We start from the raw sequence: 25,689 nt of genomic DNA, 5'->3' as shown, positions 1-25,689 counted from the left end.
ACATGTTGGGCAGCCATTTTACAAGGTAACAAACTAGCTATCTAAAATGTTGCCCTATTTCACAGCATCATTTAGAAACAATATAACTCAGGTCCCTTGATAGCTGGAAATGAACTCAGCCACACATCTGGTGGGGCATTGAGCCAAATGGTTCATAAAAGTCCGTGTTAGCTAATATCTGCCAGGGAAGCTATTGGAATGTGACAGTTGGCCACAAAAGCCATGGGAGCAGGAAAAAAAACAAGGGGCAAATAATCAGACTGAGTTCTCTCCTAATTATTGACTCCAGCTAGAAAGTGCATGTGTGGACAGAAATTACACCACCCATGCTTGACTAGCCTGCCAGTACTCTGCATAAGGCTCACAGATGAATAATGACCATTTGTGTGAGGTGCCACAGTGCAGCTGCCACCTATGAAACCGCACCCCCAACTGCAGATAGTGCCTTCAAGAGAGGAAGCACCTAGAAAAGGGAAAGACTAAGTATATTAATAAGGAGGCTCCGAACTTGTTACAAAATACCTTAAATCAGTATGGAATAACCCCTAAATGTGCCTCACATTGAGTGTTCTTTGAAACAATGCTAAAAGTTTACAAGCAGTGACTGAGAATAGAACTGCACATTGCAAACACACACAATGGGACTTTTCCTCCTTACAAATGGAGGTCAGAGGTTATGAAATTACACATTAAAAGCTGCTGTCTTTGGAATACTGAATCCTTCCTACATTGCATCGGCCATTTAGGTCCAAGCAAATATGCCACAAGTAGCATGTCTTGGTAAACTGCATTCTCTACTCAACTAGGGAACATTTTAAAGTAAAATGCCTGTGCCTCTTTCTTTCTAACCATTTTTGTCCCACCTAAAGCTGGCTCTTATTGGTTAAATTGGTATGGTTAATTACTTAACCATACCTATTTAACCAACAAGAGCTACTGTCTGTATGGAGTTTACACATTCTCTCCGTGTCCATGCAGGTTTCCTCTGCGTACTCCAGTTTCCTCCCACAGTCCAAAGATGTGCGGATTAATTAGGTGGATTGACCATGCTAAATTGCCCTTTAGAGTCAGGGGGACAAGCTAGGGTAAATACATGTGATTATGGAGGTAAGGTGTGATTGTGGTCAGCGCAGACTTGATGGCCAAATGGCCACCTTCTACACTCTAGGAATTCTATGAATTAAAATCGCCATAGTCCCAGATGATCACAGGCTGTGACTGGTGGTGATTTAACCTGGGGATCACCACACCTCAGGCAAGGGGCATGGTTAAGGCAGGCCTTCATGAATTAGCTGGTATGGGAACTGAACCCACGCTCTTGGCATCGCTCTGCATCATGAACCAGCTATTCAGCTAACTGAATAAAGTAAGTACTAGCACATTATCAATACATATGGACAGTTTATCCAAATGTGGAGTCACAGCCCAACATCGTACTTTTTTTTTAACTAAACGTCTAAATAGGAACACATTCCAGCAGGTATCAAAGTCTAGAATGGGTATCTGATTGATTTTTCCCTTTCTAGCTTGGGACACTGAGTTCAATCCTGGCAGTATAGCTGTATCAAAAAAAAAACTGAGACCGAAACCAATTGAGAAAACCAGAATTGGGAAAGGTGACACTGTCTGAATTTCACTGGAAATAAATGTCAAAATTTGGATATGTATTTCGGTACTGAAAGGAAAGTACCTTGGGCCCATTAACATAAATATATACTCAGTTTCAGTATGGAGACTCATGCAAAAGAGTTGCTAAAGAAATGAATGGAGCTATAAAATAATAAGCTTCCGGATTCTTAAAACAAAGGAAAAATATTTTTTCTTGTGGAGGGCAATATAATAGTAATAAGAGTTAGAAACTGTCCTGACCCACTTGCAGCAAGTTCCCAACTGTAGCCATGCCATTCAACAGAAATGGTCAGTGGATGGTAAAATTTGTCTTAGGAAAGGGGGTAATTATCTCAGAAGTAAATATTTTTCCAGATAGTCAACACTTGTAAACAATGCATCTCAAAGCCTAATGGATAGAATTTGTGGAAACGTTTTACACAGGTAGCATATGGCTCAAGGAAGAACTAATTAATTTTTGAAGGTCCTGATCTGCATCCTGGGATTTATTTGAAGGATTTGCTAACATTGGGAGTTGGGGCAAACTGAATTTTTAAAAATATATTTTTTATTTGGAATGTTGCTGCTTTTTGTTTTAAGAATGTTGTGGTTTGTCTCATTGCTGTCAAAATGTAAGCAGAGTTTTCACAGCAGGTTGTTGGATATGGATTGGCCTCAAGCTTTCTCAGTGACATGGAAGCTCTTAATAAAAGTTGCATTTTCCCTGCTTTGCAATTGCAGACCAGGCAAGAAAAAGCCTCAAGGAAGAGCTGCATAATTGTAATAATACTGAGTTAACACCGTGACAGAAATATGTATTCAACTGAGTACCCTCTTCACTTGTTACTGTGTGCATTAAAGCATAAATTACTCTAGGCTCAGAAAGATACATTTAGGAGTAGAATTAGCAGAGGCTTGATGGTAAGTACTGTGCTTACAAGTACTTGGTTCAGCTTTATACCAGTAAATGTTTCAGCATTCAAATATATCACCTTCTAATTTGGTTGGTTGGTTAGAGGTGGTGGAAGTTTCCCCTGCAGTTTCAAACAGACCCACAGCAACGTTCAACATTAGTTTCTATATAATTACCTTGAATTGACATCACTCCCCAGGGATGCTACCAATTTCATCTTTGGTCTCTGTGACTTATACAATGAAGAGATCATATGTTCTCCTGAAACAGGAACTACAGAGGAGGACATTAAGCATCTTGGATCAATGAAATTGGATTCTGGATACCTGTATTCAAGGCCCATTTTGTAGTCTGCACACAAGTGTGATGGATGAGAATATCGTGCTGCAGTGTTCATAGCAGATCCAGTGTTCGGAGGCAGATCTGAATAAACCAACGTCTCTCTATCAGAAATCTGTTCTGACCTTTTCCAATTCATTGATGTGGGCTGAGAAATCAATACAGAATCTATTTCATACGGAGTACCTTTCCGTGACCAATGTTCATCCAAATCTGGAAATTCAAGCAATGACAATTTCCGAGTCTGGTACTTTTCCAAATCTGGTAATTCGTGTAACGACAGCTTCCGGGTCTGGTATCTTTCCACATCTGGTAATTCGTGTAACGACAGCTTCCGGGTCTGGTATCTTTCCACATCTGGTAATTCGTGTAATGACAGCTTCCGGGTCTGGTATCTTTCCACATCTGGTAATTCGTGTAACGACAGCTTCCGGGTCTGGTATCTTTCCACATCTGGTAATTCGTGTAATGACAGCTTCCGGGTCTGGTATCTTTCCACATCTGGTAATTCGTGTAGAGACAGTTTCCGAAGTTGGTATTTGTGTAAATCCTGCATTTCGTGTAGAGACAGCTTTTGGATCTGGTACTTCTCCAAATCAGCCAGTTTATGTTGAGACAGTTTCCGCATGTGGTATTTTTCCAAATCAACCAGTTCATGTTGGGACATATTCCACATCTGATATTTTTCCAAATCCGCTGGTTCATGTTGGGATAATTTCCGGGATTGGTAATTTTCCAAATCTGGCAATTCATGTTGGGATAGTTTCCGGGACTGGTATTTTTCCACATCTGGCAAGTCATGTTGGGATAGTTTCCGGGACTGGTATCTTTCCAAATCTGGCAATTCATGTTGGGATAGTTTCCGGGGCTGGTATTTTTCCACATCTGGCAAGTCATGTTGGGATAGTTTCCGGGACTGGTATCTTTCCAAATCTGGCAATTCATGTTGGGATAGTTTCCGGGGCTGGTATTTTTCCACATCTGGCAAGTCATGTTGGGATAGTTTCCGGGACTGGTATTTTTCTAAATCTGGCAATTCATGTTGGGATAGTTTCCGGGACTGGTATCTTTCCAAATCTGGCAATTCATGTTGGGATAGTTTCCGGGACTGGTATCTTTCCAAATCTGGCAATTCATGTTGGGATAGTTTCCGGGACTGGTATCTTTCCAAATCTGGCAATTCATGTTGGGATAGTTTCCGGGACTGGTATCTTTCCACATCTGGCAATTCATGTTGGGATAGATTCCGGGACTGGTATTTTTCCACATCTGGCAATTCATGTTGGGATAGTTTCCGGGACTGGTATCTTTCCAAATCTGGTAATTCATGTCCACTCAGCTTCTGTGACCAATACTTCTCCCAGTCTGGTGGTGGTGGTCTTAGAGGTGGGGGCCCTTTCTTCTTCTTATTGGTAGATAAGTCTTCAGGCCTATTCATCTCTGAATCACGTGTAACAATCTTCCCTTCTTCAAACTTGTTATTTATACCCAGTGATCCATGATTGAAATGGCATGTGAGGCACGTGCAAGGTCCTTCCCTCTGTGGGTACTGCAGGGTGTATTCAGAGAAATTCTCTGATGGTGCAGCAGCCGTACTGGGCCTCTCCCAAGCAGATATTTCCTGTCTTGGTTTCCTTGCCAGTTTGTCCCCTTCATTCTTAAGGCTTCCTTTTGAATTTATTTCAGAAATTGATTCTTGCACATCACCAACATCCAATGTCTTCATCTCTCTGAAAGACGACAAACATTAATTTTAATTTAATTAATTTCACAAATATTTCATACAAATACATATTTTGTGAAGCTATATTTTGTGATGCTTTGATTGAATTGAACTTGCATGATTCTACAGCAATCTGTGTGTATGGTTCTATCATGTGAGTAATTGGCTTTACCATGTTAGTCCCCAAAGTATGGTCATACGTGTATTATGCAGAGGAGGATGATTAAGTCCTATCTACTTTCACAAATGATTCTATTGTTGAAGCTGTTCTCTTTGTCTGGTTTTAGAAGTAGATTCTTTAGTTGGCTCTGAGATAATGAATTAGGTAATGGGGGCGAGGGAAGCCCCAGCTTACTTGCCAGTTCCTCAATTCCAGAAGAGGTTTCATCCACTTGGTTGTTATAAGGGTTGTGGCTAGGTTTGCTCTGCAGCACAGTGAGCAAATGAATTTGTCCACGGTGTGCATTTACAGGTGTGCTAATCTGTGCTCTCCAGCAACCCACTGCTTTAACATTTTCACCAAACACCATCCAAGTCTACAGGAGATAGTTAGAGCACTAGATTTTGCCTTTGAGCAATCCAAGACAACCTTACAGAATTATTGGACATCAGGGCATGATCAAAAGGGGAAAGATTGGTGGAGGGTCTACGGTTAGAAGGATAGTCGCCTGAGAAGCAAATTAAATAAATGCTTGGCCCTCAGTCACAAGATTGTGGGTTTAAAATCTACTGAAGACTTGAGTGCATGATCCAAGTTGATCATTGAAATTCAATGAAATTTTAAGAAAGTACAAAGTTAACAAAGGTGGCTGGAGTTCCTTTGATGAACAGAAAAATTAAAGTGAGAAAAACTGTGGCTCAAAAGTAATCCTGTGTGAGAGGTAATGACAAATTTTAATTATGTGATGAATCACTTCAGAAATGCATTTTTAAAAATTTGAAAGCTCGTCAGGAACTGGTCAATTTAAAAAATCTTATCAAATGAAATTAACTTGTGTTCTTCAAGATAATGAATGTTTGCATTAAGAAATGGAAATAATGTTTGCGCCTTCACCCTGGAAGTGGAAAGGGTGGAATGCCTCAAGTCAGGAGCAGTATCACAGAGAAGGGTGCTTTTTCACAAAATCACTAAGCAGGAATCAAGAGAGATGGTGAGGATACTGAAGGTAATGCAAGCTGTCAAAAGCTGGACTTCTGCCACTGCAGTTTGTGATGGGATTCCTAATCATCTCAGGAGCTTCTTCCGAGCTGTGCGTCCAGCAGCTTTGGGAGATCAGCTACTCAAATCTCCCACGTAATGTGCCCACTACTAACCACCCCTCCCCGCCCCCATGCCCCCTACCACCACCACTACTTCCCCACAGCTTGAAACCTGGTGACATCTCAACCAACACGAAAGAATGCCATGATTGTGTGGCGCACAGTCAGCAGACAATTATCAGAGAGCTGGGAACAGCAAGAGCAATTTGGTAGCTGGAAGTAACAGTGAGAGGACAGCAGCCCATAAAAGAGGCAGGTGGAAGCAAAAGCCTTTACTGTGGATAAATAATGAAAAATTATTGAGTGAACCCAGAATGGAAGATTTTCACTGGAGGATGAGGAAAGGTACTAACATGAAGGCTATTACACTGTGGAATATTTCACCACCCATCATTATTGAGGGACAGATTAGAACTTTAATTTTAAAGGCAATCAGATATACATTTGAAAAGGAGAAATATAAGTGAGGTCAGAGGGATGAATGAGGTTACAGGACATAGTAGCAGCTGAATTAAAAGCAGTATGTCCCAAACACTAAGTCTGCTCCCCTGCATGTCATCTCTTGGTTTGGTTTGGGTTGGTCTGTGCGACCCAGCTTTGAGGTGTGAAATGCTAGTACCAATTCCAGTTCAGAGCTGTCACCGTCACACTCAACCTGAGTCCAAACCAGAGTGCAAGGAGGTGGAGAAACTGATCAGGCCTTTTAAAAGCGGTAGCAATTGAAACCCTTGTTCACTGCAGAATAAATCAAGCAAAAGTTTCACAATGAATATCAGTGGTTTACAGTATTACTTCTAGTTATAGATGCTAACATCTATAGATGCCTTTAAACTGGAAAGGTAAGCCTACATTGAGGAGCTGAAGGCATGCCTCAAACCTCCCTGGAGTAAGCTCATTCAAACAAAAAACCTCTCCTGAAGATTTAATGTTGTTATTCTCTCTCATTTAGTACACCCATTATTGCTAGTTACACATGGACCAGTGAGTTAGTGTATGACTAACTAGAATGAAATTGGAGTTAAATTCACAGGATCGCTGTCAAGACCAGCATTTGTTGCCCATCCCATAACTGCCTGTGAGATGATGGTGTGAGCCACCTTCTTGACAAATAAATGGCTTGCTCAGCATTTCAATTTCAAAAGGCGGTTGCCACATTGCCAAGGGTCTGGGCAATACACAGGCCAGAGTGGGTAAGAAGGCAGATTGACCACCACCTTCTGAAGGACAAGGAGGAATGGATAAGGCCATGCCAATGATGCCCACATCATCTGAATAAAAGAAAAATAAACGCAAAAACTATTGTACTGTTGACGCAAACTTGGAAGCATTAACCAAGAAATACTTTAAAGTTTAATGGGTGAAGGGGCTACAAAACCAGTCAATGTAGTTTTTTGTTAATAATTAAGGTAAATGGAGAAATATTATACAATGTTCAAGTACGAGTGAGAAGATGGGGAAAGGTATGTACATTCTAGATCAATCAACATGGCATTAGGAATAAATTGGTATTAGGAATAAACTGTTGTTCACATTATGTGGAGTTCAAGAAGGACTGATATTATGGCATCACAGAAAAGGATTCAGTCTGTTTACTAAAATCATACCCATGAAACTAGCCCATGATAATGAACAGAGTGTGTCTTGGGCAGGGCACATACATGTTAAAACAATGTGATGGATATACCCAAAATTCGCCATAGAAACAGCTACTGATTTTGGCCAGGTGCTAAGTACAGGACTTTCTCAACCCAGAAAAGAGCAGAAAGGGAGGGAGAATAGTAACTCTTTACAATGAGTTTCAAGAAAGGTATTTTTAACTTGTGCAAATAGACACTGGGAGAGCTACAGCTTTTCTTTCTGTCATTGAATAACATGTGTGAACTTCACGGAATCTGAGCTTTGACCAGATGCCAAGGTCTGAATGGAAGTCAGCTCCTATGGCTTCTGCCAAAGGTCACAGATGAAAAAGAGGTAAGCAATAAACCGCTTATTTGATGAGCTCCCCCGAGTTAGGCAGATAGTTCAGGGTCTATGTTATCAGTTGGCTAATTGCTTCCTATCAGGACATTTCACATTTGAAGTTCTAGTGCTCCCTAAATCACCGGGTCAGCAGGGATTGTGATAATGGGTACCTGTAAGTTGGCATGGAAACATGAGCTCAAGGATTCAATCCATTACTAAGATTAATTTGTACTAATCTGGAGGACATGCCTTGAAAATCCAACATCAACATGTACGGTTTAAATATATAATTGTTATCTTAAACTGAACAGTGGGCAGGGAAGGAGTTCCACAGATTAATCACTAAGTTCCTACCTTTCTGTTGGAGTAAACTTCCTGTTTATTATCTCAGTCTGATCCAATTTTTCCACCGGATATCCCTGCAAAGAAGATTGCCAGTTAATACAGAGAAACATCCGCAACCCTATTTACAGCACAGTTGGGAAACACATCAGCATTGTCTTGGCTTTACTCTCGCGAGCTGGAGTGAGACAGTTCCTTTAAGTAGCAATCAAAGAAAATATATCACAATGACTGGATACAATATATAGAATTTGAAAAAAAAAACACCTTGGAGGGCCAACTTTACAAGAAGTATAGACTTATTCCTTTGATAGCTAATGTGGTCTGGAAAAATACCTCAATACCAGAAACACACTCCAAATGTTCATCAGTTCTCTTCATCTCATTGAAATTCTTCATTACTTTTTCATTCATTTCACACTGCTTTGTGCTGCATCAGATGCAGTGACATTTTTTTCATAAAAACTGAGGTAAAAATTAAGTTAATAATAAGATGCTAAAGCAGCTGGGGGCACAATTCCATAAGCATTGGGAAACTCTTCTGCCTTAAATCAAGTGTAATTTAGCAATACAGAGCTTGAATATTACTGAAAAGAGAGACTTGCTGCCACAGCTTTTTATCTTGCACTCATCAGGACAAAGGCAAGAATATCAAATTTCAAATGATCAAAACAATTTATACTACATAAGAAAAGAGTGCTGATCAGTTGGCAAGTCAACTTTGATTGTCCGAGGCATTACCATGGAGAAAGCAACTGAGCACTATAGACTCTCTAAACTCCCAGGTAATTCCAAAGAAAAGGTGTAAGGTTTGAACATATTCCTGCTCTTTGCAGAGAATGGATTCTTGCTTATGAATATATGACACCTCTAGCAAGTCTAAGTGAATCACGTCTCAACTGGTTATCTTAAATTTATTCTTATTGTAATTATTAGCACATTCAGGATTGTTCAACAATTACTGTCCAATTGTGGGATTGCATCTAACAGCAGATACTTTGCTTTGGGATTTGGAAGCTTGGCTGGTTGAGTATGGTCTGTACTCAGTCTATTATAAACAGCTGAAGGGACACGCTGGTTGATTCTACCAGCTGATCATCAGCCCGTGTACCTTGCGTTGCACTGGTACTGAAAATTTATCTACAGTGTTGCTCAATTGTGTGGTGTCAAGAAGTTGTGATAAAATAAAAATGAACGAATCTAATAATGGCAATGTATTCTGGTTAACGTATCATTGAAAGAGAACAAATTATTTTTAAAATGAGAATTGTTTAGGAAGTCAGATTGACTGAGGTCTTTGATATGTGAATTAGCCTAGCAACACTGTAAACAGTTATTTACCAGTGACATAGGGCATAGAATTTCAGGAGTTACAGCAAAGATAGTAAAAGTTTAAAAGAAGATGAGGGTGAACCGCACGCTTACATTCAATGAAGATGAGCTCATGTAAGACATATAATTAAGTGGGACCTCTACGACAAGTAGCTCAGGTAAGAAAAGATTAAAGAAAAAGCAATATATTAGTGGCAACATTCATCCTACACCGAGAGCTGACCTGCACTGAGCAGAGCTGGTCCAAGATCACAGTCAGCCGGAAGCTGTGTTCATTCCAGACAAGTCGCTGATAGGGGCATCCTATCTGAACTGCCGTTTGTTGCTATTCTGAACCAGAAGCAATCCCAAAAGAGACATAGGTACCAAGTGTGGTAACCATTGCTGGATTTTGTTAATAGAACATAGAACACTAGAGCACAAACAGGCCCTTCGACCCACAAGTTGCGCCAATCATATCCATATCTACCAGGCCTATCTATAACTTTCAATCCCATTAAATCCCATGTACTCATCCAGAAGTCTCTTAAAAGACCCCAGCGAATTCGCCTCTACCACCACTGACGGCAGCCGATTCCACTCACTCACCATCCTCTGAGTGAAAAACTTACCCCTGACATCTCCTCTGTACCTGCTGCCCAGCACCTCAAACCTGGGTCCTCTCGTAGCGACCGTTTCAGCCCTGGGAAATAGCCTCCGAGAATCCACCCTATCTATACCTCTCAACATCTTATAAACCTCTATCAGGTCGCCTCTCAATCTTCATCTCTCCAGGGAGAAGAGACCTAGCTCCCTCAACCTAAGGCATGCCTCCCAATCCAGGCAACATCCTTGTAAATCTCCTCTGCACCCTCTCAATAGCTTCCACATCCTTCTTGTAGTAAGGCGACCAGAACTACATACAGTACTCCAAGTGGGGTCTGACAAGGGTCTTATAAAGTTGCAGCATTTCCTCCCGACTTCTAAACTCAATCCCTCGATTGATGAAGGCCAGCACACCATATGCCTTCTTGACCACATCCTCCGCCTGCAAGGCCGATTTAAGAGTCCTATGGACCCGGACCCCAAGGTCCTTCTGCTCCCCAAAACTGCTAAGAGTCCTACCCTTGATATTGTACTCCTTCATCCCATTGGACCTGCCAAAATGGACCACTACACATTTATCCACATTGATCCACATTGAGGTCCATCTGTCCATCCACTTCTCCGCCCAGTCTTGCATCCTATCTATGTCTCGCTGCAAATCCAAATAGATTTAAATCCTATAGGATGTTGTCTGAGAAGGTTTAGCTCTGAGTTTAGGAAAATAGAGGGGCTTGAAACTGAGTCAATTGAACAATTTTGGCCTTTTTAAAATTCATTCATAGGACATGGACATCGCAAGCTGGCCAGCATTTATTGCCCATCCCTAGATGCCCAAGGGCAGTTAAGAGTCAACCAAATTGCTTGGGTCTTGAATCACATATAGGGTAGATCAGTTAAAGGTGGCAGTTTTCCTTCCCTAAAGGACATTAGTGAACCAGATCGGTTTTTCTGGCCATCAACAACAGTTTTACAGTCATCGGTAGATTCTTAATTCCAGATATTTTTGTTGAATTCAAACATGTGCCGTGCTGAGATTCGAACCTGGGACGAATTTATTGAGGATTGGCTATCTAACAGGAAGCAGAGAGTTGGAATAAATGGGTGCTTTTCTGGTTGGCAGTTGGTGACTAGTGGCGTGCCGTAGGGATGGTGTTGGGGCCTCAACTGTTTACCATATACATGGACGATCTGGAGGAGGGGGCTGAGTATAGGGTGACGAAATCTGCTGATAACAGGAAGATGAGTGGGAAAGCGAACTGCGTGGAGGACGCGGAAAGTCTGCAGAGAGATTTAGATAGGCTGAGCGAGTGGGCAAGGATCTGACAGATGGAGTATAACGTTGGCAAATGTGAGGTTATCCACTGCGGAAGAAATAATAGTAAAATGGAATATTATTTAAATGGTGAAAAATTACAACATGCTACTGTGCAGAGGGACCTGGGGGTCCTTGTGCATGAATCACAAAAACTCAGTCTGCAGGTGATCAAGGCGGCGAATGGGATGTTGGCCTTTATAGAATATAAAAGCAGGGAGGTCTTGCTGCAACTGTACAAGGCCCTGGTGAGGCTGCAACTAGAGTACTGTGTGCAATTCTGGTCCCCTTATTTGTGAAAGGATATGTTGGCCTTGGAGGGAGTACAGAGAAGGTTCACCAGGTTGATACCAGAGATGAGGAGATTAGCTTATGAGGAGAGATTGAGTAGATTGGGCCTGTTCTCGTTGGATTTTAGAAGACTGAGGGGTGATCTTATAGAGACATATAAGATAATGAAGGGGCTAGATAGGATAGAGGTAGAGAGATTCTTTCCACTTAGAAATGAAAAGAGAAGTAGAGGGCACAGCCTCAAAATAAGGAAAGGGTGGGGGGGGGGGGGGGGGGGTCAGTTTATAACAGAGTTGAGGAGGAACTTCTTCTCTCAGAGGGTAGTGAATCGCTGGAATTCTCTGCCCATTGAAATGGTGGAGGCTACCTCGTTGAATATGTTTAAGTGGATAGATTTCTAATTTATAAGGGAATTAAGGGTTGTGGGGAGCAAGCGGGTAAGTGGAACTGATCCACTTCAGATCAACCATGATCTTACTGAATGGCGGGGCAGGCTCGAGGGGCTAGATGGCCTACTCCTGCTCCAATTTAGAACATAAGAAATAGGAGCAGGAGTAGGCCATCTCGCCCTTCGAGCCTGCCCCACCATTCAATAAGATCATGGCTGATCTGAAGTGGATCAGTTCCACATTCCCGCCCTCTCCCCATAACCCTTAATCCCCTTGCCTACCAAAAACCTATCTACCCGTGACTTAAATATATTTAGCGAGGCAGCCTCCATCTCTTCAACGGGCAGAGAATTCCAGAGATTCACCACCCTTTGAGTGAAGAAGTTCCTCCTCAACTCCGTTCTAAACTGCTCCCCCCTTATCTTGAGGTTGTGCCCTCTAGTCCTGCTGTCCTTTGAGCGGGAAGAATCTCTCTACCTCCACCCTATCCATCCCCTTCATCATCTTATACGTCTCTATAAGATCCCCCCTCATCCTTCTAAACTCCAACCAGTACAGACCCAGTCTATTTAGTCTCTTTTCATAGTCTAACCCCCTCATCTCCGGTATCAGCCTAGTGAACCTCCTCTGCACTCCCTCCAAGGCCAATATATCCTTCCGCAAGTGCGGCAACCAAAACTGCACACAGTACTCCAGCTGCGGCCTCACCAGTGCCCTGTACAGTTGCAAGACCTCCCTGCTTTTATATTCTATCCCCCTCGCTATAAAGGCCAACATTCCATTCGCCTTCTTGATCACCTGCTGCACCTGCAGACTGGGTTTTTGCAACTCATGCACAAGGACCCCCAGGTCCCTCTGCACCGTAGCATGCTGCAGCTTTTCGCCCTTTAAATAGTAATCCCTTCTACTATTATTCCTGCCAAAGTGGATAACCTCACACTTGCTAACATTGTACTCCATCTGCCAGGTCCTCGCCCACTCACTCAGCCTATCTAGATCTCTCTGCAGACTTTCCACACCCTCCGCACAATTTGCTTTACCACTCATCTTCGTGTCATCAGCAAATTTCGTCACCCTACACTCAGCCCCCTCCTCCAGATCATCTATATAAATGGTAAACAGTTGAGGCCCCAGCACCGATTCCTGCGGCACTCCACTAGTCACCAACCGCCAATCAGAATAGCACCCATTGATACCAACTCTCTGCCTCCTATTAGACAACCAATCCTCTATCCACGCTAACACCTCACCCCCAACTCCATGCCCCCTAACCTTCTGAAGCAACCTTTTGTGCGCACCTTATCAAATGCCTTTTGAAAATCGAGAAACACCACATCCCCTCTGTCTACCGCACTAGTCACATCCTTATAGAAATCCAATAAATCCAATTTCTTATGTTCTTATGCAACATTGCTGCCTGGTCTTCACTCTTCATGTTACACCAAATTACAAAAAATATAGTAAGGAACAGCATTCCAAGTTTCCCACCTGGGATTTAACATAAGCTGGGTTTTTAAACAGTGGTAGGCAGGATGTCTTCTTGGGTTTTATGGTAGCATTCTGTTCGTAGAAAATGCCACTTGCATAGCCACTGTAATAGCAGCATGAAGGATCTTGCTTAAACTATTGTTCAAAGTTTTGAGACACTTTACCATTCCAGGTTAATCTGAGGTAGACTGGGCATTTTGCAAGTAATAAACAGAGTACAGATGATAGTCAACCAGCTCATGCTTTCAAAACACAAAACAAAATGCTTACAGTTCGATGTCGGGCCAGACTCTCCGACCTTGCCTGCAGCCAGGATTCTCTGATCCCGCTACAGTGAATCGGATTTGCCTGAGTGCCAGATCACTCTTCTTTCTGGCAGCGGCAGTGGGGTGTGACCAACTGGAGAATTCAGGCCATCATTTTCCACAATGTGACAGCACTTGCTGAACAATCCTTATTGTGCTAATAATTACACTAACAATCAATTTAAGATAATCAGTTGAGTTCATAATATGATTCATTTATGCTTGCTGGAAACAATGTAGATTCATACAGCTGTCAGCAAACAAAAGGAATATATTCTAGTCTTGCAACTTTCATGAATTACCCTGGAGCTTAGGGAGCCATTATTTCCCCATTGCAACACCTTGGTTAATGAGATTCAACTCACCAACCAATCAACATGCTCTTTTCCTCCAATATAAATTGTGACCTTTTGAAATTTGGCATTCTTGCATTTGCCCTGATGAGTGCACAATAAAAAACTTCAGCAACAGATCTCTCTCTTCAGCAAGATTGGGTGTGGTTACATTAGACGCAAATATTAGCAGGTTATTCAATTATGGTAAGGGGGGGAACTTATCAGTCTTGTCCACTTTCACACAACATGCAAACAGCTGCATAATTATACAGCATTTTGATAGTTAACTGAGAATTTCATCTCTTTACAGTCTCCGTTCAGCGAGCCACCAGATTGACCTCTCACACCGTATTTTGGGAGAAGATGTTGAATTTTTCAAAAAAATCATTGCCGACTTGCACTTCTTGTCAGGGTGACCCAACCCTAGCGGAGAAGTTGAGGGGACTCTGGCGTAGGGTGGGGCTGCTCGCTGCAGTGAGACATTACTACACTGAAACTAGAAGTGGGAAACCCTGTTTTCCATCTCTCCAAGGATGGGGAAAACAGGAATCAGCACTGGTATCTCCAAAGTTCATGTGACTTAGCACCATATTGACTGCACTTATCCAGGAAGAAGCCCCAATGTTTAAATGTGGACCTCAAGACTCTGCACGCATTATTGGAGTATTAATTTACAGAACTTTAGCAGGAATCATTCCCCATACTGTTGTGGACAAAGGTTGTAATGAAGGGCCAATGAAGTACGTGGAATATTCCTTCGGTATGGTCTACCACAAACAGCAGAACAAATCCAATCTGATTGCCCTATTGGTCTACACCCAATCATCAGAAAAGTGATGGAAGGTGTCATTGACAGTGTTAACTAGTTTTACACAGTAATATCCTCATCACCAGCACACAGTTTGGGTTCCACCGGGGTCACTGGTTTCGCACCACATTACAACTTTGCTCCAAACATAGAAGAGTTGATTCAAAAGCTTAGGTGAGAGTGATTGCCTTTGACATCAAGGCAGCATTTGACCTAGCATTAAAGAGCCCTTGCAAAATTGAAGTCAATGGAAATCAAGGAAAAACTCTTCACAGCTGGAGTCATACCAAGCACAAAGGAAGATGGTTGTAGCTGGTGAAAGCCAAACAGCTCAGACCCAGGATCTCGCTGTAACAGTTCTTCAGGGACCTCCAACTAGAAAGGCAAAGGCAGTAAATCCATGGGAAACACCACCACTTGCAAGCTGCCCTTTGAGCAAAGCACCACCTACTGCCACTGTGGCTGGGCCAAAAGTTTGAAAATTTCTTTCCTAATTATACCAAATGTACTTAGTGTATTGATTCCAGAGGATGACTCATCAGCATCTTAAGTGCAATTAGAGATGGCAACAAATGTTTGCCTCGCCAATGATTTTCACATCTCATAAATAAATGAAAACAAAAATAAAAATTAATCAGCAGAAAGTTGAAAAGCTGAAAGCTCTTGCATCATTGAGGATATGAAGGCCTTAGACATGGGTTAGCACAGATTTACTGGGATGCTATTCAATTTGAGGAAATAGAAATATAAAGAATTCTTGAAAAATTATAGTTTTATCCATTGGAACAAAACAGGTTATAGGATATACTGGATATGGAAACAGAAGCAGAACATTCCCAGCAGTTGAATGGTCAAGATCAAGGGGCAACATTGATAAAAGCTTAAATGCAAACAATTTGGAACAGAATGCAGGAGAAGCTACTTTCTGTACAAAGTTATGGAGGATGTGGAATTCACTTCCAGGGCTAGTGATTTCAGAAGAAATTGTGTCAACGTTCTTAAGACTAGATTTGATGGCAGGATGAAAGAAAAAAAATTGAAGGGTTGGGCGAAAGAATTTGTTTGTGTTGTGACTTCCATGCATTTAATTCTATTAGACCCCAGCACTGGAGATGCTGGTAACACATTCCTGCTGACAGTAAGATGAAGGTAGGCAGAAAAACACTTTCACTAATAACCTTCCCCAAAATAAACAATGCTGAATTAATGTCTTCAATATTGTGTCTATAGTTAATTGGAAACAGATCACTGTACTCCTATTGTTCCTGGCACATTTCATTAATGAATCATGCTGAGCAAGACAAGTTCCTTTACCCAGTTTTAATTGGCTGCTCCCAGATAGGCAGCAGCACCATTAACAAATTGTCTTAATGCCCCCTGCATTACAGAGATTAGAAAAATTAAAAAAACTTCTTACTACTCATTAACTCACGGCCCTTGCTTTCAGGGAGAACAACATTTTGACTCAGTCTGTGGTCAAATGGACTGTTCAGGTTCATGGGTGAAGAATATCCAGACTGGGAGAGGCAGATACCAAAGGATCTATACCTCAGCAAAGGTCTGTGCTATTAAATGAGATGATGTTCAGGGAGGGAAGAAAAAAGTTCATTTGACCATGATGTAACAGATGCAGCACTGGAAGGGAGACTAGTGCTCGACTTAAAATACGTATTGCAGCAACTTAAAAAAGGACTTGTACTTATAGAGAGTTTCTCACGATCACCAGATGCCTCAAAGCACCTTACAGTCAATTTTTAAGAATTATTTTATGGGACGTGGGCGTCACTGCTAGGCCAGCATTCGTTCCCTATCCCTAATTGCTGCTGAACTGAGTGGCCAATTCAGAGTCAATCACATTATTAGGAGATAATGCCAGACAGACTTGGTAAGGATGACCCTAAAGGATACTGGTGAAGCAGATGGGTTTTTATGACAATTGACAATGGTTTCACGGTAGGATTTGAAGCTGGGTACCCAGGTCTTTATTATAGGTCTCTGGGTTCTCAGTCCAGTGACAATATCACTATGCCACCGCCTCCCCAATGAAATATTGGCCAGAGTACCAGAGATAATGCCCCTGTTTTTCAAAATTATGTCATGGGATCTTTTACTTCGACACAAGCGGGCAGCTCAGTTTAATGTCTCATCTGAAAGATGGCACCCTGACATTACAGCATTCCCCAATACATCGGAGCATCAATTGCGAGTTTTCTGTTCAAGCCCTGGAGTGGGACTTGAACCGCAAAACTCATGACTCAAGGCGCATGTGCTAACAACTGTTTACAAAGTCAATAATTTAATTCAATGATGATACATCAGTCTCCACATGCAAACTGTATTACTGATTCTGTTACCATCCATGCAATTCATTGTCAGGCATTCACGAGACCCTCCCGCATGACTCAGCCATGGCTTCCTTTGTGTATTCTATTTCCTTTCAGCCTGAAAATACATGGTGACTCGCATGAAATTCCACTGCTTGACAGCTTCTACTGAGAAGGAATTTTTCAAATTCAGACAGCCTATTGAAAGAACAGACTGTACACATAAGGGTCTCACAATGCTCCAAAAGGCTATTTATATATTTGTATAGGAAGGCAGATTCCACTCAGCCATTTTGTTTCAGAATCAATGATTCTCTAGGGCCAGCCAAGCTTGTTATAAAGGAATGGTGAGCTTTCATAAAAATTACAGAAAATCGATCACACAGATGGAGGCCATTAGGCCCATCGTGTCTGTGTCAGGCAGCAAAGAACTACTCAGCCGAAACCCACCCTTTTGCACTTTATTCTTAACAATGCATATCACGGCTCCTCAAGTAGATATAAAAGTCTGAGGTCACGTACCAACCTATTCAAGAACAGCTTCTTCCCAGCTGCCATCAGACTTTTGAATGGACCTACTTTGCATTAATTGATTAACTGAGGCAGGGGCAGAGGCAGGTGAAGTTACAGGAGGTGCAAATACATGTAGTTAGTGACTGTGTAGAAGTGTGTTTGAAGGCCCATCTTGGGGACAAGTATGCTATCAAAGCGTGTGAATGATGTGATCTTTCTCTACACCCTATGTATCACTGTAACACTTCATCCTGCACTCTCATTTCCTTCTCTATGAATGGTATGCTCTGTCTGTATAGCGCACAAGGAGCAATACTTTTCACTAATATGCTAATACATGTGACAATAATAAATCAAATCCCAAGTACTTATTATTGAATTGAATTGATTTATTGTTGTCACATGTCTTAATTTACAGTGAAAAGTAGTGTTTCTTGCGAGCTATACAAACAAAACATATTGTTCCTAGAGTACATGGGGAGAAGGAAAGGATAGGGTACAGTTACAGGTAGGGTGAAGAGAAAGATCAGCATTAATATAAGATAGGTCCATTCAAAAGTCTGATGGCAGCAGGGAAGAAGCTGTTCTTGAGTTGGTTGGTACATGATTTCAGAAGGGGTTCTGCCTTGACAATCTGTGTGGGTCTTTACTACACAGACTGGGTGAAACAAAATTTTCTCATTGCATCTCTAATACTTTTAATACAATTAGGTCTAAACTTCCTATTTTTGGATTGTCTGATAAGGTAAAATGATTGTCCCTATTTCCTTTATCTAGGCTCCAATAATTGTATATCCCTCACTGTGTCACCCCTCAGACTCCTCTGTTTTCAAGGAAAATAACCACCCAGCTTATCCAAGCTTTCCTCATCACCAAAATTTCCCAGCCAATATTAATCTCCTCTGTACCTTCTCCAGTGCACTCACATCATTCCTGTGATGTGGTAACCAAAATTATCTGCAGTACACGAGCTGTGGTCTAATTAGTGTTGTATACAGTTGCAGCATAACCACCCCGCTCTTACATTCCATGCCTTGGCTAATAATGGTAAACATGGCAAATGCTTTCTTAATCATCTTCTAGACCTGTCCTACCACCCCTAAGGATCTCTGGGCATGCAATGCAACTTCTTCTGTTCCTCCACGCGAATCACTATCTTCCCATTTGTCGTGCATTCCTCTTCCTTGACACCTTTATGGCCTCCCATATTCCACCCTTCATAAACCTGTGTGATCTAAACTTCACACAGTATTGTATTACAATACATTACTACAATAGTCCAGTCTCAGGATTACATAGACACTGAATGAGGGTTTCAGCAGCAGATTAACTGAGGCAGGGGCAGAGACAGGTGACGTTACAGGAGGTGTAGTTAGTGACTGTCCAGATGTGTGGTTGAAGGCCCATCTTGGGCACAAGTACAATATCAAAGCGTATGAATGATTTGGAACAGCTTCATACAGTTGAGGGAGACAGAGATACAGTGAGCAGCTAGGGAACAAGGTTTATAGAAAGGACTGCAGACAATGATTTTGGTTTTCCCAACATTTACTTGGGTAAATGTTTCTGTTTATCCATTTTTATATGCTAAAAGGACAAGCAGGATCCAGGACATTGGAAGGAGGACAAAAACCCATTTCCTTGACTGCACTAATCATTCTTGGATGAAAAGTACATGTGTATATGTTGGGGCAAGGACAGATTCAGGGCTTGGTTGTAGTGCCACATCATGTGCGAAGAGTCACGTTTTGTTTGCAGTTTAAACAGCACCATTATTGGAAATGCACCAGAGGACATGGAACCATTTTTCATGCATAGTGAATGCCTTGGAGGAGGAAGGGAAAAAGCTACAAGCTCCTGAAAAAAAGCCAATACAGGCTTTTTCTTTTTTGCAAGGTGAAAGCAATGCAAGTTGCTCTTTTGACGTAAAATGTTTTTCTCTTCTACAAAGAAAACCAATTTCTGACGATGTGGTGTCCAAATAATATTGATGAGTGGCAATATTCAGTATTTCTCACCAGCAATCTATTCAATATTTCTGAATCTTAGGGATAAGAAAATAAAGTTATTAGAATATAGGGCTGTGATCACAACCTGCAATCAGGTTGGAAAAATCAAAAGGTCAATAATTAATCAATGGCACTTAAGCCTGGTGAAAGCATGAAAATGTGCAGGCATGCACATCTCCACATGAATTTTTCCTGATAGGGTTGCTCACAATGGTCTGGACTTTTGCAGAGATCCGGAAACTCCCCAATCCTTAAAAAAAATTGGTGGGCGGGACACGAATCCAGAAGTCTTCACACATTGATGACAGATTCCATTTCTGCCAGCAGAGGAAAGGGGCATGACTCACACAGGAAACCCAAATTCAACAGGGGCATTTGAACCAATGACGAGTTCAAACAGACCCCATTTCCTCTGTAAGGGCCTTAACCTGCAGTGTTGGAGTTGTGACCTTTTAGAGTAATCATAGTGCTCTTGAAGGAGTTATTTAAATGCCCAGCCCTTTCTGAAAAAAAAATTCCAGTATCAATGAGAGTTGAAAAGTCTGGCCCAGTAGGAAAAATACTACGGATGCTGGAATCTGAAACAAAAACAGAAAATGCTGGAAAATCTCAACAGGTCTGACAGCATCTGTGGAGAGAGAATAGAGCCAGTGTTTCGAGTCAGGATGACCCTTCGTCAAAGCGGGTGGTGGGGGGAGAGGTCATGGGGGCGTGGGTGCAAGGTGGTATGAGGAGTGACATCTAGCGTCTTAATATTTAACAAAACAATTATGACAAAGTCCCAAAGAACTAAGGCGGGCTTTTGAAATCACTTGTTTCAGCACTTTGCAGCCTGGGGCCACCTCCAATTTACAGCCAAGAACGATGAGTCCTGACTTTCATTTGGTACTTGCACCCTCCGGAAGTGAAGACCCTGCCATTCAAAGAGTTTCTTCTGAGTTGAGCATAGTGAGCCAGGAGAATTCCCAACTCCAACTATCCAACTCAAATGAAAACGTGGGCCTAAAGGCTCCACCGATTTCACCAAAAACTCAGCATCATATCCAAGGCCTGAAACTGCCTCAACAAGACACAACCAATGTTTATGCGTTAGCTTTGTCATGTTCCAAATTGCATTACTACTAACTAAAATTACTTCAGTTGGCAGTCAAGGTGCTGTCTTTATATTCCAGTTATAAAACAGGTACAGCAATTAAAAATAATTGCCATGTAAACAAGACAGACGTGATAGTTTTTATGTACACGGACACCTTAGTCTTTGTTGATTCGCACAGCTTCCCTTTGACTGAACCCTCCCTGCCAAACATGATCTCAATCAAACTGTAGAAAGGGCGAGCCTTCACCAGAGGATGCTTTGTATCAGCGGAAAGGGAAGAATAACGGCCAATTTGTTTCTCTTGGATGGTTTATGGCATCCTCAGGTCAGTGTTGATCTGGCCAGAGCAGGCAGGTTGAATGACTCAGAGAAAATGAACTTGCAACAAAAATTGAACATATTAAAATGAGCCAGTAATTTAATGTCCTACCTCAGGTAAACAGGACTGTAGCTGGTCGGACCTTACAATGGGATGAGGTTCTTCAAGGTGATTGCTAGCTGGATGGAAATACTGATAGCGCAGTGTTGGAGCTGGATCAGAGTGTTGCACCTGCTGAACATGAGAGATACAACGTTCTTTCAAAATGCTTGATTTATTTAGTTTGAGGCGCTCTAAATTTTCACATTCCTGCTCCTGTAACTTCTCTCCTTGCCCGTGGTGGACTGCTTGCTCCAAATTTCTGGCTGAACAAGCAGGAGATTGCTCAGAATCTTGACTGACTCTACTTGTGGAGTGTTGGAAGATTTCTTCCGTGGATTGCCTCAGGCGATCACTTGGGAAGGCATGCGGCTTACTGGAAAGACTCTGCCCTTTAGATTTTCCTATGGTACCCGATTTACTCTGAAGTCTCGGAAAATTGCAAGAATCAGATACAGATAAACCTTTACTGGTCTCTTCAAAGAATTTTCTCCTCTCTGCAAAGGACACCAGTGGGGAGGTATCTGGTTCCTCTAACACTGCCACTGCACAAGATTTCACCTCGTTGGATCCAACTTCCTTTGTCACCTTACTTTGCACCTCCTCTTTATCTTCAGGTGTCCAAGTTTTTTGCTTATATCCACTGACCCCCTGAGCAGTCTTTGGTTCATCAAAATTTTGGGATAATGAATCAGCTCCTATTTTGCATTTGTTTGGTGAAACATAGGGGCTGCAGGCCAATGGATAAAAACACATACTTCCTGATTTACAATCCTCTTCCACATCATCCGGAGTTTTATTGGAATCTGTGGTCTGTGTCATTACATTTGTGGTTTCTTCTGCTGTGCCACTGACATCAGACTCACCAGTATTACAAGTATAGGAACTGGATGGCTTCTCTCTTGAATCAACCAGTTCCTCTGAAGTTTCTTCCATTTGTAACAATGCAGTTGCACTTCTGTTCTTCTGCAACTGAGCTTTTTTCATTTGTATTTCATTCCGCAGATTTGTGGCAAAACGGTCACTTTTGCGCCGCAATCTGGCTACTCTAGAACCCAAGACCCGAGCATGTCTGCCAGTTTCATTTTTGGTTTCTTCTAAATCTGCCTCATCTTCCAAGGTATTGCTAATTGGAGATGTGTTTCCAATCTCGCTCATTTGATCGGGTGGTCTTGAAGGCAATTGTATGTTTTGCTGCTGGTCTGTAGTTTGAAATGATGACCGTTTACAACTCACACTACTCAGCTCAGCTCCGCAAGAGGGAGAACTGAGCTGACCATCCAAACAGTGATTGCAAGTGGTTTCTTCAATTTCTTGCTGCTTCCCCTTTGCTGTAGATTCAGGGCTCAAAGGGTTCTCCTTCATCTGCTTTTCCAATGAAGAATCCATTTCATTTAAAGTTTTATGAGGATGCTCTATGTTGGATTGATGTTCTTGCTGAGATATTGGTATACAGTTGGCCCATTCGTGACTTTCCTGATTATACCGTGATCCCAAACCATTTTTACCACAGTCTGAAATAGGTAGTGAATGCATCTGTGCCGATAACAACTTCTCAGGTGCACTGTGCCTATGCAAATTCAAAGGCAATCTTTCATTCTGCTCCACTTTATTCCGGCTCCGGTACTGACTGGCAACAAAGGATGGTTCAATCAAGTTGTACAAATCCAACTGCCCCATCAAATATCGACTGGATTTTCTAGGGATTGTTGTATTTTCGTGTGAAATAATTTTTTCACCATGCCTGTGAGAATGGCAATAAAGCCTTGGTTGTTGTCTTAACAAGCAGCAGCACTCAACTGAACAATGGCTGGATGCTCGGTTACTTGAGTGTGAGACAGTGCGCGTAAAGCACTTGGGAATACAGGTATAATATTGTCCCTCGGAATCTTTATCTTTCTTAGACAGGAAGGTTTCAGAAGCCCATCTTCCAGGTTGAAGCAACATGTTTGTTGCTGCAAATGCCTCTGAATTAGTCACACATATAGAGGCAGAGCGAGCTTTAGCAGCCACAAAACTCTCTCTACGAACAGGTGGTGGGGGAGGTGCTGTTTTGGTAGAACTTGCAGCACTTTCTTCATGTACTTGGCATGGAAGCATGTTGTCACCGACAGGTGATGCTTTCCCACAGTGAGAACAAAGCTGCTCTTCAGCTGCCCTCTCCCTGCCTTCACTCCCATTTGGAAGGTACTGGGCTTCTCCGTACCTGGTTGGCAGCCATGGCCCCAAGCCATGTAGGATGCTGTCCATGGAGGCCGACTCATCAGTTTTCACCGATGAGGACAGAGTATAGTCAGATGCGTTAGAACTGGCAGAAAATGAGCTGTAGGCAGAGTCTCTTTTGTTAGGACATGTGCTTTGGTCACAGCTTTGACTGGGTTGGTCAAGACTGTCCATGCTTCCAAATGAACTCCTCTGATCCGAGCTACGATGCAGAGCTAGTTGATCCCACTGCGTTGGAAAGTCGCTGAAAGATACAACAGAATGCAGATAAAATGAGCATGCGATTTGTAACTGTCCCATTTTGGGTATCTATACCACAATTTCTAGCTATAAGGCCACAAATTTACCATTCTTGGGAATTTTATGTACTGTAAACAACTTCCTAATTGAGGCTAATAACATTGCACATGGAAAGTCACTGGGACTTTGGACGATCTTGTATTTGCCAAGGTGATCACCTTTAAATCATTTAGAGGCTAATTGTAAGCAAGAGTATCAAAGGCAATAGAACCAATGCAACCAACGTTAACATACAGAGTAGCAATGATCTAATTCAACAGCCCTCAAATTGAGGCCTGTAGACCCCTCAACATCTATACAGATTTCAAAGGTCCTGAGATAATGTGGGAATGCTCAATAACTCAGAATGGAGCCAAGTAACGGGAGTCAGGCGGATACAAGATGGCTGGAGTTGGGTGAGATGGATCAGAACACATCTGGGTCTCAGATGGTGAGGCTAAACTTTAGGCTGTAAGGAGCTAGCAATTGCAACCAGTACATGCTGTGGTAACGGCCGCATTATTCAGGCTGAAAAAGTTTTGGCACTCCTGTTTGTAACTTCAGTTTGTATCAAGGCAACAAAAATCAGCAACAATTCCTCCTCCCATCAGAAGGACAAGCCGCTCGTCCACATGTCAGCCCTTACTGTCACTGCCACCTATCACTGAGGATGGGCAGTTAAAGCTGATATCCTGGTGCCATGCGCAGTCACACCCTGCGACTCAGCTTTCACATCTTGTTGATCAGATGGTGCTGGAATCTTTAACAGCTGAGATTTGCTGTTGTACATTTAATATCGTCAGTGGCATATTAGCCTGTTTTGCTTAAAGTTTGGAATGTTCTTCCACTAAATATTTTGGAAGTACTCTTATCGGTATATTTAAATTTAGAATTTACACGGAAAAACAGATGAGGAGCTGGTAGAACTGGCCTGTGGCTCTTTGCTAAAGTTTAAATAACAGGAACACATTCCCAGTTTTGGCCATCTACTACCCAGAAATGGTAAAAGAGCAGCACAATTGTTATCTTTCCCAACAACAAACTTCAGTTTCTGCTCTGGCAGCAATGAAGCCAAACATGTCCTCCTGTCTGGAAGTGAAGAAGTATTTTTATGATATAGTCAAACATCACAATAAGAATGTGCTCTGACAGTAAACATGTCTGTTTTACTGATTACTTTATGTAACTATTCATTTTCTTAAAAGTTACTAAAATATTTACACTTTGCAACTGAAGCATATAGAAAGTATCATTTTAATTCGGATGGAGGAGGGGATCAATGATTACAAATCCATTTGAAAATGGGGGACTCAACCCTTTGATCGCACTGAATAAAGGAACAGGCTAGAAGGGCTGAATGGCATACTCATGTCCCTACATGTCAACCTGAATTAGATGTTAATTATTGTTACTGGGAGGGCAAAACTGGATTAGAGGAAAATAAATCAGCAAAGGAAATCCAGTAAAAGAGAGTGGGAGATTCAAAGAATGGGAAAAGCAACAAGAGAATTTTCTCTTGTATACAAGGCAGTCATTAATAACTCCAAATCAGAAACTCAAGAGATACCTCTGGACCCTGACAGTAATCAAAGCACAGAAATCATAAGCATATGGAGTAGTTCAGGCAAAGAGAATAGATGTATTTAAGGAGAAGCCAGATAAATATGTGAAGAAAAAAAGAAATCAATGTTATGCTGCTAGGGATAGAAGGTGTGAGAAGGTATGCATGAAGCATAAATGCTGGCACAACTAGTTGGGCTGAATGACCCGTTTCTGTCCTTTAAATTCAATGCAATTTGGCCTAGGAGTTTCAATATCTGTTCTACTGTGTTTCT

At 41.9% G+C, this 25,689-nt stretch overlaps 1 protein-coding gene across 1 annotated transcript in view; it reads right to left on the bottom strand.

Moving 5' to 3' along the window:
• Nucleotides 1-25,689, bottom strand: part of LOC145342213 (uncharacterized) — a 125,361-nt gene that overhangs the window by 27,767 nt on the left and 71,905 nt on the right. Inside the window, exons 4-6 of the mRNA XM_080187573.1 lie at nucleotides 21,365-23,819; nucleotides 8,160-8,224; nucleotides 2,698-4,590 (exon numbers count right to left, since the gene is read on the bottom strand). Of these exons, the coding sequence (XP_080043699.1) occupies nucleotides 2,698-4,590; nucleotides 8,160-8,224; nucleotides 21,365-23,819 (4,413 nt within the window). The remainder of the gene's footprint in view (nucleotides 1-2,697; nucleotides 4,591-8,159; nucleotides 8,225-21,364; nucleotides 23,820-25,689) is intronic.

The sequence above is a fragment of the Carcharhinus amblyrhynchos genome, chromosome 4 (assembly GCF_965287045.1).
Source record: "Carcharhinus amblyrhynchos chromosome 4, sCarAmb.v2.hapA, whole genome shotgun sequence".
Taxonomy (NCBI): domain Eukaryota; kingdom Metazoa; phylum Chordata; class Chondrichthyes; order Carcharhiniformes; family Carcharhinidae; genus Carcharhinus; species Carcharhinus amblyrhynchos.
This window is presented reverse-complemented; position numbering and strand designations above follow the sequence as displayed.